At 34.2% G+C, this 14,132-nt stretch overlaps 1 protein-coding gene and 1 long non-coding RNA gene across 3 annotated transcripts; one reads left to right on the top strand and one right to left on the bottom strand.

Moving 5' to 3' along the window:
- Positions 1 to 840: 840 nt before the first annotated feature.
- map6b (microtubule-associated protein 6b) lies at positions 841 to 13,318 on the top strand. 2 transcript variants are annotated; one of them, XM_073923599.1, is made up of 4 exons: positions 841 to 1,960; positions 5,018 to 5,234; positions 8,011 to 8,050; positions 11,273 to 13,318. In XM_073923599.1, exons 1-3 carry the CDS (start codon positions 1,239 to 1,241, stop codon positions 8,044 to 8,046), a joined length of 975 nt encoding a protein of 324 aa, XP_073779700.1. In that variant the 5' UTR covers positions 841 to 1,238; the 3' UTR covers positions 8,047 to 8,050; positions 11,273 to 13,318. The 2 variants fall into 2 exon arrangements, with proteins under 2 accessions (XP_073779700.1, XP_002664657.1); XM_002664611.8 differs by lacking the exon at positions 8,011 to 8,050 and having other exon boundaries at positions 11,273 to 12,484.
- Positions 8,679 to 11,383, bottom strand: LOC141377824 (uncharacterized). Its single transcript, XR_012390811.1, has 2 exons — positions 11,299 to 11,383; positions 8,679 to 9,331 (listed from the first exon to the last, which is right to left on the bottom strand). It is a non-coding gene; the product is annotated as an uncharacterized lncRNA (long non-coding RNA).
- Positions 13,319 to 14,132: the final 814 nt, after the last annotated feature.

Below are 14,132 nucleotides of genomic sequence, written 5' to 3' on the forward strand. Positions count from 1 at the left end.
TGCCTCTCTTAAAAAAATGTATTTAATATTTTTCTATAACATAAATTTGGGTGTACTAGTATTGGACCTTTATTATAAGTTATTTTGTCTATCTAATGTATATTGACAAATATACTAGAGGAATGTAAACAATAACAGTGGTCCTACTTCTTGTTTTACGTTTATAATTTCTATAGCTTCCGAAATCCAAAAAAAGGTCTAAATATTGATAAATAATGGTATGATAGATGTTTTAATGTGAATATATGATTGAATTGCCTCTTGTTACAGTTATACAATAGTATGATGACAAGCAGGAAATGTTCATGGGCCATGATGGGCAAATGACATGACCACATGGAAATGGTCCATAGCTTCCTAATACAAATGTGAATTTAAAAGATATATTTGTGAATGGTGTACTTATATATGCTGTGCATTGTATTTGAAACACGTCTTCCATTTAATGCGTTCCACATAAATATAAAACACCTTTTGCAAATTTCCTAATATTTTTGTGTAGCTTAGACATTATGGGGAAAGTGGAATGATTTTAAACCATGTCAATACTCATGTATTGTGCACACGATAAATAAGACAGTCAATATTAATAATGCATCACTAATATTGATCAAAAATTGTGGTATTTGGTACTATCAAATACCAGTTGTATTGTGTTTTTAAATGTGTCATTTTGTTATGCTAGGCTACCAAAAAGTTCAACAATTAAACGTTTCCTTAAACGTGATTTCAAATCAACAAGTTCCAGAACCCAGTAGCATGTGTAGGCAGAGATGGAGCAGCAGTGGGTGGATGGGTGTGTGCGTGATGTGATGTGTGTGTGTCAGTGTTGAAATGGTTAAATGAGCGGCGTCTCCACCCGAAGCTGACCAGACGCTGACGGCTGCAGGTGATAGTTCACTCCGCAGACCACCAGAAGCACGAGAGAACCGGGGCGGTGTCTGGTCATACAGCTGCTAATGAAGTCTGCAGGTGTCTTCTTTTTTAACACGGAGATCTTTCGTTTGCATCTGTAACTGACAGAAAACAATCACATCGCCGCTGTCGAGAGAAGTGCGCAAGCGCGTGCGCTGCGAAAACAGGGAATTTCGAGATTCTGGAAGGATTTTTGCATCGCTAGGAGAATTTAAAGAGAGGAACCTTGTCGGCTTGATTGTAAATTCGATCTGAGACGTCCTATTCCTAATTTCGGAATCGTTTCTCTTCAGATTTAAGCTTTCGCCTCGCCGTTATCGATCATGGCATGGCCCTGTATCACCAGGGCTTGCTGCATCAACCGCTTCTGGAGCGAGCTGGACAAAGGTGACATTGCAGTGCCTTTGGTTTTCACCAAATATTCAGATGTGGCCGAGGTGCAACATCTGCACCCCCAGCCCAAACCGGTATTGTCACAGAAGCCGGTGGCCACGGAATCTCATCTTGCTCATAGCGCCCATCAAGAGGCGTCGAGCAGAGCGACTCATGGCGCCGCGGATGCCGCCGCAGCAGCATCTCAAGACGGCTCCGGTGCGTCGGTGATGCGCGAGGATTTCAAAGCCTGGAGCGTCCGTCCAGAGCGCAGCTGCAAACCCAGAAACCAGTATCAGCCATCAAAGACACCCTTCATCAACGAGACCCAGTATCAGAAAGATTACAAACCCTGGCCCATTCCGAAAAAAGGAGATCATCCGTGGATCCCCAAACCCACTGCTGCTGCTGCGCCCTGCAAGGCTGAGAGCAAGTTCTCCAAACACGAGCAGGCCGCTGCTGAGATGGAAACCGGCGTGGAGAAATGTGAGATTGAGGAAAAGCAGCACGAGAAAGAGAGTAAAGAGAGGAGAAAGAAGGTGGAGAAGAAAGAGCCCGTGTCTGAGGCCAGCAAAATGGAGAAGGATGTTGCGGTGGAGGGAAAGAGGAGGTCCGCTGCAGATGCTCTTAACCGGCAGATCAAGCAGGAGGTCACTTCTGGAAGCTCATATAGGTAGGCTAATTATATCATGTTTTATTTCATTTCTACAACTTTCCAATGCTGTAATATATAAGCATTGTCTGTCAATGTCATATAGGCTAATTGTTTTAATTTTAAATAGACTAATGATTTATTTTGACCGTATATGTTACTGCTCTGAACTTACTGTGATTGGCCCATTCCCATATAGCATTTTGTGGCAACTGGACATTTTGGGGTGGTTAATTTTGATTAAACTCCCTGCAGTTTTCTGATAAGGTTAGTTTTGTAGTTGCAAAAAAAGGAACTTACATATTAACAGTCCTAGAATGATATTATTTTCACTAAAACACAAACCATTACCAATACTGTTAGGGGAAAGTTCTGTGTTTTAGCTTGTGGTTTTATTGATTATGTAATTGATGTTTATTGACATTTTTATTGTCATCTTCAACATCTGCCATCAATGCTATTTTTAGCTGATAAAATAAATATTAAGAAGTCTTGATTAAATATAAAAGATGTGCAAGCTTTTTTTAAAATGCATTATTGTATAAGGTATATAAAATGTCTGTGGCCTGTGCGGCACAAGGCATTTTTTATAGAAAAGGTAAAAATATAAAATTAGTTAAAAATGAACAATTTAACTAAAGAATTGAGATAACATTGAAGTAAATAATCAAGCATTTAAGATAAATAAAATAATAATAAAGTGGTAAATAAAAATAAAAGGAAATTGGGATAAAAAATTGCTAAATTTTTATACCACAAAATGTATATTTATTTTACAGCCAAATAAATTAACACATAGTTTGCACCATTTGTTGGTTACCCTTTGGCCTTTGATGTATTAACTTAATCAAATGGTTATTTGCTACTGAGAAGTATATGTTTTGGAGTAGAAGACATATTTAATGTATGCATTATATGTAAGCACAAAATAAATTATAATAATATCATATAATACAGAAAAGTCTTTAAAAAAAATCAACACTGTTGTTTCCTTGCTGTTTGTCTGAGGCTGAAATATGTTGAGTCATTCTTGATTGCTCAGATTATTTTGTGCACACTCACTCTGCATGTACTGTAGGTGTACCACAATAGATGCACTTAATGCATTTGTGCTGATTTCTTTAAGAGGTGTTTTTTTTTTTTTTTGGTTGAGTTAAGTTGCTTAAAGGAAGGAAAACTGTACTGTAAAACCCAACTGTCAACTTTATCAAATGAAATGAGTGTATGTATCTAAATTGACTGAACATTAATTCTACTCATTTGAAAAGAGTTTTGAGCTCAGTGTTGAAGGTAATGAGTTAATTATAAATACAGCATTACTTCAACTTAAATGGAGTAAGTTCACAGTACTCATATACATTAGTTTTTTAAACTTAAATGGCTTGTAGCAATTGGTTTCCTCAAGCAGTTTGAGAGTTGCCTTAACTTATTGGGTTTTACAGTACTCAGTTGGTTTGAGTTCTCTTCTCTTCATTTATTGGGGTTTCCTGTGCTCAAATTGCTTCTTTAAAGCAAATGGATTAAGTGCACAGTAACTCATTAGCATTAGATTTTTAACATAAATGATTTTTTTTTGCCAACAGTTTCCTCAAAGGGTTTGAGTTACCTTAACTTTTTGGGTTTTACAGAGTGGAAATAGAAAATTTTGGAAATAGGCTCATTTTACAACTCCCTTAGGGATAAACAGCTGCACTTTACCATTCTTTAATCCTATCAACTGATCTTCATGTCTGGCAGGAGCATTTTTAGCTTAGCACAAATCATTGAATCGGATTAGACCATTAGCATCTCGCTTTAAAATTTCAAACAAGAGTTTAGATAATTTTTCTATTTAAATCTTGACTATTCTGTAGTTACATGTACTAAGTTACGTGTACTAAGACTGATGGAAAAATAGCTCTTTTCTAGGCAGATATGGCTAGGAGCGGTGACATGGAAGTTTAGTGGTAAGCACTGTTGCCTCATAGCAAGAAGGTCGCTGGTTCGAGTCTCAGCTGAGTCAGTTGACATTTCTTTGTGGAGATTGCATGTTCTCCCCATGTTTATGTGGGTTTCCTCCAGGTGCTCCAGTTTCCCCCACAGTCCAAAGACATGTGCTATAGGTGAATTGAATGAACTAAATTGGCCAGTATGTGCGTGAAGGAGTGTAAATTGATGCTTTCCAGTACTGGGTTGAGCTGTAAGAGTATCTGTTGTGTAAAACATATAATTGTTAAGTTTGTGGTTCATTCCTGCACTGTAAAAACTGCAGGGTACCACACAATTGATTCATGTTGTCTCAACACAAATTGGTTAACTTAACTTACACTTTTAACAAATTTATGTGGATTGAACATAAAAAAATCAAATTGTCTCAATGGAATCTCAAGAACTGTGTTGTTTTAGCTCATTTTAAATAAGCAGTTTGAACAAGCAAAAACTGTTTTTTTGAGTTTATCAAATTACACAGAAAAAATATTCAGAGATGATTCCTTGGATTTTCTAAATTTTTTATGTTAAGCGGCTGTAAACAATTTAATTGGGCTGAATTTAAACAAACAAATTAAGTTGAATTTTATCAAATTTAATTTTGTTTGTTTAAACTAAACACAAATAAATTGTTCGCAACAGTTTTGCAGACAACATTTTTTTCAGTGTGTGCGGCGACCCCTGATGAATAAAGGGACTAATAGAATAAAGCCGAAGGAAAATGAATGAATGAATGGTATGGCTAGGAACTATACTCTAATTCTGGCATACTAGTCTAAGATATTTGCTGCCATTCAATGCCTGCAACAGGCACAAAGATATTATGCAGCTGCAGCATCTGAAAATAGTCTCTAGATGCGTAAATAAAAGGCACTGTGTAGTATTATTGCTCCTGCTGCAGCCATGGTACTGCAGCAGAGTTTCTTGATTATGATCTATGCTTAGCTAAGCTAAAAATGCTCTTACCAGACCTGGAGATTGGCTGATTGGATTTAAAAATGGTAAAATTCAACCGTTTACTTGGGGAAGGTTTACTCTCTTTAAACAGATCAACTTTAGATGTTGTCTAAATAAAGCATTGCCAAATTACAAATCACTTTGTTTCTCTAGGACGGAGTTTAAGGCTTACAGAGACATCAAGCCAGTGAAACCCATTAAAGCAAAATCTCAGTACAAACTCCTAGTGGGGGAAAAGACCAACCTGGAGACAAGTTATAGTGCCACCTTTAAAGGAGAACAGGCCAAACCTCAGACCACAGACAACAAGCTGATGGAACACCGCCGGATACGGAGCCTGTACAGCGAACCGAGCAAAGAGTCCAGCAAGGTATGACTTTTTTTTTGAACGATCATGCAATTTGCTGAGCTACATTGCCCTTTTTATTACCAAATCAATGAAATTAACAACTCCTGATATGGGGTGATCTTCAAGATGTTAACTGCACTGTGAGAGTGAATTCATCTGAAATGGTTTATTTTATGGGGCTCTAACATTTGTCAGATTAATGAAATCTATTCTGAGAAAGAAGAAAAACGCAGGGATATCACTTACTCTAGCTTAAGAAATTGCATCTGGTGTTTTCAGGACTTTCTAAGAACTATTTTAATATTTATTTTTACTCATATATATTTTAAGTTTTAATTTTAGTAATTTTGTGTATGTGTCATTTTATTGTTTACATTTCTTTGTAATATATATATATATATATATAATTTATTTCTTTTACATCAGTTGGTTGCTGTGGAGAGGTAAGCATGAGCAAACACCCAATGAGGGGGGAGAGCATGCTCAGAGCCCGGCGGCTAATCAGCAGGCCAATCAGAAATAATAAATAACACCTGTTTATTCTAGTGATTGAGCCGGAGAGACACCCTTCTTAATGAGAAGACAAGGAGCAGCCGGGAAGAGAGAGAGAACAAACAAACACAAACACAAACACACACACACACACACACACACACACACACACACACACACACACACACACACACACACACACACACACACACACACACACACACACACACACACACACACACACACACACACACACACACAATTGGTAATTTTATTTTGATACTCCAGTTTGCTAGTCTGGCTTGCATTACTTCCATATATTTTTATAATTCTTTCCTTTGGTATAACAGTAGTTTTCTAAATTATTATCTTTAAATAATCTTCGAAAAGAGTGCTTAACATTAAGCAGTGCTTCTCTAGATGTCGTTGATTGAAACTGTAAATTGCGCCACCATTTATATTTCAGTGGATTCTGAGTTATTTTTATTTAATTTATTATTATTTTTTTTTTATGGTTTACTAGCTAAAAAAATCAGTTTCTCTACGTCTTGATCATTATAGATGGGGTCTGAACTGGAAAATTACTTTTAGAATGATGTCTTTATTGTTATTGCAATGCTAATCTCATGGCAATTCTTAACTTTTTGATTTCATTGGTTGATTTGTATGAAATTGGATGATCTCATTTGTACAATTTAGTATGATTTGCTTATCCCCTAGTGATGGTTTAGAGGTGGGGTTGTGCGCCACACCTTCTTATAAAATTCATACATTTTCATACTACAAATTTGTATAAATAAGCCACTAAACTAACAAACCGTAAAATAGTCACTGGCTGGTTATCGTGCTTGGTGTGAACGAGTTCTAATAAAGACTAAACAACTTGTGAGATATGCTTAAAAAAGGAAAATACTTCTCTTATACTCATACAGGATAACTTCAAAAAGAACTAAGCAATGACCTTGAAATGGTAGAAATAGTTTTTTTAATTGGGGTGTAACGGATCACAGTTGATCCGTGGTTTGTCAGGATCACATCCCACAGTTCCGAACACACGTGACCCGCAGATTATTTTTTAATTACTAAATTTGTAACAATCGCAGAGAGATTGCCACTCGCGTTATTCAAATTACATGTTAGAAAGCATATAGGATTTCCTGTAAAATATAATGATGACCGAAGTTTTTTTTTTTTTTGTTATTTAGGATGTGGTGGGTTTCTTAGGTTATTAAAGGTGTTTTCTGTCACTACTTGTTTAGCCTGCATTAATGCACTAAGCTGCACAATTAATCATTAAAAGATCAGGATCTCAACACCCACGCAACATAAAATATAAATGTTTTTTTTGCAGATGTTTATTAATCCTTTGAATCGCTGCATTCAAATATGTATTTAAAAAAGGCAGAAATCAAGAAAGAGATTCAGTCTTTAGTTTACAAACAGTCAAATAACACGTAAGGACTATGATAGAAGCTTATAGTTTAGATAAATTCACTGATGTTTGGGGTAAAGATTAAAATCAAAATCATATGCATTTAACTTGATGCTCAAAGATAACAGTTGTAGGCAGCAATTACATAATTTAACAAATAGGTGGTGACAACCAGCCATAAAAATATACCCCTGAATAATTCTTCAAAAATGTTACATCTAACAATGAAACATGACGTTTAATGAGTGAATAACTAGATAATTTATTGAAAATAATGCAAAAAATGAATATGAGTTGTACAAATGATATTGTTAGATTTGTAGATTTAGTGTTATCTGCAACAGTAGTACTTGCAGTGAATTTTTCACAATACTGAATATTTTACTATTTAGTTTTATTCGGCTGATTATTTTCTCATTTGATTTTTAATAAAATTACAGATTTAAAGTTCTGATTGTTAAAACCAAAAGTTTCTTACAGTGCTTTTTTTTGTAAGAAATGGAAAGCAAATGATATTTGTTTCCTCCCTTTTTTGGCTGATCTGAAAAATGGTCCAATTCCTGACTAAAAACCATAATGTGATCCAAACCGTGAAATTTGTGATCCATTACACCACAAATTTTGATGTCTACTCCACATGAAAGGGACTATCTGAAAACAGTACAGTACATTCTTCAAAACGTTGTCTTCCAAAGAATGAATACACACAGGTTTGAAACAACATAAGGGGCTGAATAAATGATGGAACTTGACATTTTTTGGGTTCAATTACAACCTGAAATGTACAGCAAACATACTGAAAGAAGCAGGTTTGTGTAGTATTGTTGTGCATGTAATGTGTTGATGTAGCCCCTCCCTCTCTCACTCTCATAGGATGGTTCTGACAGTGACAGCAGCTCTGTTCAGTAGTCAGGTGTGTTCAGTGACTCTTTTGAACAGCATGAATCTGGAGTATCTCACCATACAGCTGCACCATCACAGAGACCCCCGATTTTGGGACGATTCTGATGAAATCCTCTCCACTACGAGGATTTGCTGAACACTATATTTTGTTTTGCATGAAACAGTAGTATCCTCACTATCAAGAGGGGCTCTATTCGGCTTCCATAATGCGAATGATTTATGCAACAGTACTGGCTTCAGAAATATGGTGAAGTAGCGGTTGAGTGATGAAAGATACTAATAGGTTTCCACTCCATTAGTATCAAAACTAAGCTCACCTTGATCACTGCGATCATGCTATTATGCAAGGCATGCTAGAATATATGGTAACCTCGCAAAATAGCAGAAATCCACTTTGGTACAGGGATTAGTTGCACATTATTTGTTATAAACTTTTGTGACAATTTTGATAGCTTGCTTTAACATACTTGGCTGTCATGAAAACAAACTAACTGCATCTCTTGTTTTGAGTATGCAGAACCAATCACCTCTTGTTTTGAACACATCATCTGCATTTCGAACATTCAGCAGGGCCTGAAAATCACATCCTAACACATATTTCTGTCATGGCATACTAACTTGGATGCCACGATACTAATTAAACATGAATGACTTTTTCAGAACTGTTTTATTGACATTATTTGACATAGTGTGCACAGAAGGGCTGATGATTAAGGAAATTATGCACTTTTCCTCTTTATTTTTCATTTGTTTTTGAACATAATAGTGCAAAGGTTGTGTGAGTGTTTATTATTACCTTTTTTTTTTTTTGGTAAAAATTACAAACACAAATGTAAAAGAGGTAGTTCACCCAAAAATTCTGTCCTCATTTACTTATCCACTCTTTTCTTTTTAAAAGCTATTTTAGGTTCTTTCTTCTTCTTTCTTTCTTCGTTTCTTTTTCTTGACGTTGATCCCAGTTGTAAGAGCAAAAAATTATAACTTGACTTCTAGTTGATCATTTGGTAAATTGTCAGAAGGTAGATTTTTCTGAGAATCATCTGTTGAACTGCATCCCAATCATCACAAATACTCCAGAAGACCCATTGGAACCCGCATGGACCAAAGATTCAAATCAGTCAAGTTTGGTGAAGGAAAGATCATGGTTACAGCTTACATTTAGTGTGGGGCGTGCAACAGACTGAGGTATCAAGACATTTGTTCTGCCCATTACATTACAAACCACAGGGGAAGGCAAAATCTTCAGCAGGATAGTGCTCCTTCTCATACTTAAGCCTCCGCATTAAAGTTCCTGAAAACAAAGAAGGTCAGAGTGCTCCAGAATTAGCCTGCCCGGTAACCAGATATGAACATTATTGAGCATGTCTGGGGTAAGATGAAGGAGGAGGCATTGAAGTCAAGTTATTATTTGTTGTTCCAATAACTTGAATAGGCAACTTTTGTCAGGTAGTCCACCCATCCATCGATCCCTCCCTCCATCCATTCATCCCTCCCTCCTTCCCTCCATACCTCCATCTATCCATCCATAAACTATTCCTTTAATCAGTTTGTGGTTAGTAAGACTTTTAGTCATTTAGTTGGTCTAAAAGGCAGTAAATAATTCTAGTTTAAAAGAACTGTTTTGTATTTTATATATTTTAGCATTAAGAATGATTTTTCTTTTTTTTTTGCAAAGCTAAACATGTGGCATAATTACACGTTTCTTTAAATCATTAATAACCATAATAATCATCATTAGTGTTGTTATTTTTTTAAACTATGATTTTTTAAGATCATTGGGTGAATGAACAGTTTAATATAAAATGCTGAAATAGGAATATTTCAAAAAATGCACATTTTCTTCAGTGCTACCTTCAATTAACTTAATGCATCCTTGCTGAATAAACAATATATATATATATATATATATATATTCTTTTTTTTGTAAAATCACATTTGTTTACATACAATTCTCATTTTTAATGTATTACCTGCCTATTATTCAGGTTTTTAGTACTTATAAAAAACATATTCTGCATTTCCACATATACAGTTGAAGTCAGAATTATTACCCCCTCTGTTTATTTTTTCCCCAATTTCTGTTTAACAAGAGAAGATTTTTAAAATACATTTCTAAACATAATAGTTTTATTGACTCATTTCTAATAACTGATTTATTTTATCTTTGCCATGATGACAGTAAAGAAATGTCTGACTAGATTTTTTTCAAGACACTTCTACACAGCTTAAAGTGACATTTAAAGGATTAACTAGGTTAATTAGGTTAACTAGGCAGGTTAGGGTTATTAGGCAAGTTATTGTATAATGATGGTTTATTCTTTAGACTATTAAAAAATAAAGCTTCAAGGGACTAATAATTTTGACCTTAAAATAGTTTTTAAAAAATTAAAAATTGCTTTTATTCTAGACGAAGTAAAACAAATAAGTTTTTTCCAGTATAAAAAATATTTTCAGACATACTGTGAAAATTGCCTTGTTCTTTTAAACATCATTTTAGGAAATATTTTTAAAAAGAAAAAAAAAATATTAAAGAGGGCTAATAATTCTGACTAGACATTAAACACATGCAGGTCAAATATGTCTGTATATAATAACTTCTATTTGATTGTAATGCAATAACGTGCACCTCATGTAAAGCTGCTTTGAAATAATAATTAATTATATTAACAATAATTATATATATTAACAATAATTAATTATTGTAAAAAGTGCTATATAAATAAACTTCCTAACACCTAAACCTATTAATTAAAGCAGCAATGTAGGAATTTATTAAGGGCAAACGTTGGTAGTTTTGTACCTTTGTACCTTAAAGGTACAAATTGTACCTTAAAACAGTGTTTCCCAACCCTGTTCCTTAAGGCACACCAACAGTACAGATTTTAGATGTCGTCCTTATCTGACCCATTAACTTCAGGTTTTGTAGTCTCTTATATTCTGATGAGTGGATTCTGGTGTGTTTGATTAGGAAGAGGTTCAAAATGTGTTCTCTTGGTGTGCCTTCAGGAACAGGGTTGGGAAACACTGCTTTCAAATAAAGTGACCAAAAAATGTTTAAACACCATATGATAAAAGTCATAATCATCTTTCATCTTTATATATATGTTAAATCCAACAGGAAATAATTAATCATACACAGAACAGACTGAGGTTTGTGTGTGCGTGTGTGTGTGTGTTTGCAGCTTAAAATAATGCACCAAAATCTCTCAATCTGTTTTGTTCTCAATCATAGGTGGAGAGGCATAATTTATCACTTACCAAGCCAAAAAAGACACCAAGCCATAGCAAAACAGTGAAAAAAGCAAAGGAGAAGCCTGTCGCTGGGAGCCAACCTGCCAAGAAGAAAACCTCAGTGAGCAACCAGGAGCCAAAGCCAGAGGGAGGCGTCACCAAGAAGAGCAAAGAAATGATCAACAGACTAGCTGAGGCAAAAGATTAAGTGCACTTTTGTGTTTCTTTTCTGTCTTTTATTTTTGGGCAGAGGGGTTGAGGAGGCTATAATACAGAATAGAGGACTCTCATCCCCTTGTTCATGACCTTAATCTAATGGCCTGACTCTGATGGTGTCTTTACCTATGTATTGTAGTGGATCAAGGCTTGTCTGCTTGATTTGTCTTGACTTGTCTGGTCTATTCTGAATCTATCTTTGCTTTCGCCCCGCGTCTGCTCCCTTTTCCATACACATCAATAGCTTTTCTCTGTGGCAAAGATGATTCACCCATTCCCTAATGCATGCGGCCCCTGAACAAATGGCCTTATTATATGAAATAAGGTTTTTTCTTTCTTCTGCATTGGAAGATAGTTATTGCAGACAAGATCGGTTGTTTTCTTTCGTCAAGCAATCTCATTTAATGTGACTTTGAAGTATATGGATCACTTGAGTTACCATTGTCGCCATGAGACATCTAAAGATAAACAATATATACAGTATATATAAAATTCTGACTACACTGAATATGGCGCATTGTGAACAAAAAACCTTCTTGTTTTGGTTATGACACAAATCTGATGAAAATTATTTGGTGCTTTATCATATCCAGTATTGACCGATGCTTCTGTGGCGCGAACGACAATGGTCACGTTTGGTGTTAGGCCCAAATATAGAGTTTAGTGCAGTGTTTCCAAACTCTTTTCCTGGAAGTACACCAACTTTGCATATTTTGGATGTCTCCCTTATCTCTGATCCATTAATTTCAGGTTTTGGAATATTTTCTTGTTCTGATAAGTTTATTCAGGTGTGTTTGATTAGGGAGAAAATGGGTACTGTTGGTGTGCCTTTAGTAACAGGGTTGGGAAACATGGGTTTAGTGAACATGTGCAATTAAATTCACAGCCTTTAAATTGATATCCCATTTGATATTGTGGGAACATATGTCTAGAAAGATTCAGTCTGTGCATACTCTCTAAATTATGAGCAATAAAAATGTGTTTAGGATCATATAAAGTAGAAAAGCACATATTAAATCCTCTACAAAGGAGCTAATGTTGCTTTTGCTGTCTTCAGTAGTTTGTTGTTGTATTAGCCACACCTCATTAATATACAGTGCTCAGCAAATATGAGTACAGTCCATTTTAAAAAATTATATTTTTATCAATTTCTCAGTGAATATATGTATTTTGGTGCATTTAAACAAAACAGATTTATTAAATAGATACATGTATTTAAATAATATTTTTGTCACCAAACATTTAGAAATTGAAGGATAATACTATTAAATTCAAGCTAAATATTGAAAAAAAAAATAAACCTACAAAATTTCAACTAAACTTTTCAATTTTTCTGCTTTCTTGATTTTTCCTCTTTTTAAAATTTGTATTTAATATTTTTCTCTAACATATTCATTTGGCTGTACTAGTTGTTGGACCATTATCGTAAGTAATTTGGTTAGATAAGCTCCAGTTATTTTGGCTTCAGTACTGACTTATCTAATGTATATGCACAGATATAATATTGTATAGCTTCTTATTAAAGCATATGAATTTAAAAGATAGATTTGTGAGGTATGTACACATATATGCTGAGATATGCTCAAAACATTGTTAGCTTAAAAATATATATTTTGAAAAATATTTGTAATACAAAACAGGGATTTCTTTCATATGATTTCTGTACTTTTGTTTAATGTTTGTCATTAAACATTTCTGAGGTGACTTTATATTTTTCTAAAAACCTATAGTTCTAAAAAGTACAAAGATATTTTAAGAGTACTGTCAGAATTTAGGAAAACGCTGCCATTGGGAGGTTTTAAATGTGCTTCAGAAAATGTTTATTTTTTATTTTTTATAAACAATCATATTAACTTGAACAAAAAATGTGATTTATTTAACCCCTATATTTGGGTTTGCTATTAATTGCCCATATGTGTCATGTGGATGTGAGTTGATGTTTAGCATAATTATCAAATTTTATATACAGAGTAAAGACAAAATTATTAACCCTACCTTAAAACTCCAAATATACTTCCTTCTATATTTAAATACAAAATTTGCTTTGGGGTAATTAATGTGTCAGTGTTCTTTGGATAAGGAATTCTTAAAGAAGAACAACAAACTCATTAGTCCAAGGCACTTGAAAAGTTTAAATGTCATGTTTTTAAAGGCATTTTTAACAAATTTTAGTGCCTTGGACTTATGATTTTGTGATTTCCTATTATGTATTTTGTTCTTCTGGAGAAAGTCTTAATTTTTTTTAGATTGGCAGGAATAAAAGTAGGTTTTACATTTAAAAAATATTGTTAAGATCAGTAAATTTTTTTTTTTTTTTTTGCTTGGCTACAAAACATACTACTGTTGTCTTATGATCTGACCAATTAACCTAACTTATCTAGTTATCTTAATTAACATATAAGCCTTTAAATTTCTTTTTAACGTTAATACTAGTATTTTACATAATATCTAGTTAAAGATTACATAACAGCAACAATAAAAGAAAAGTAATCTCAGCAAACACAATAGAAATGAGGCATAATAAATGAGTCATTAAATCAATTATGTTGATTATATAAAAATGTGTGAAAATAAATCCTATCTCTGTTAAGCAGCCTTTGAAATCTTAAATATTATTTCAGCAGAGGTCTAATCAATTTTTCTTA

This window comes from Danio rerio, chromosome 15, assembly GCF_049306965.1.
Source record: "Danio rerio strain Tuebingen ecotype United States chromosome 15, GRCz12tu, whole genome shotgun sequence".
In the NCBI taxonomy this organism is placed as follows: domain Eukaryota; kingdom Metazoa; phylum Chordata; class Actinopteri; order Cypriniformes; family Danionidae; genus Danio; species Danio rerio.

What these genes read in the sequence shown, in the direction of transcription:
- map6b (XM_002664611.8), top strand. Translation starts at nt 1,239, where the DNA reads ATGGCATGGCCCTGTATCACCAGGGCTTGCTGCATCAACCGCTTCTGG. An exon ending in ACTTCTGGAAGCTCATATAG is followed by an intron (nt 1,961 to 5,017) that starts GTAGGCTAATTA and finishes TTGTTTCTCTAG; the next exon opens with GACGGAGTTTAAGGCTTACA. An exon ending in CGAGCAAAGAGTCCAGCAAG is followed by an intron (nt 5,235 to 11,272) that starts GTATGACTTTTT and finishes TCTCAATCATAG; the next exon opens with GTGGAGAGGCATAATTTATC.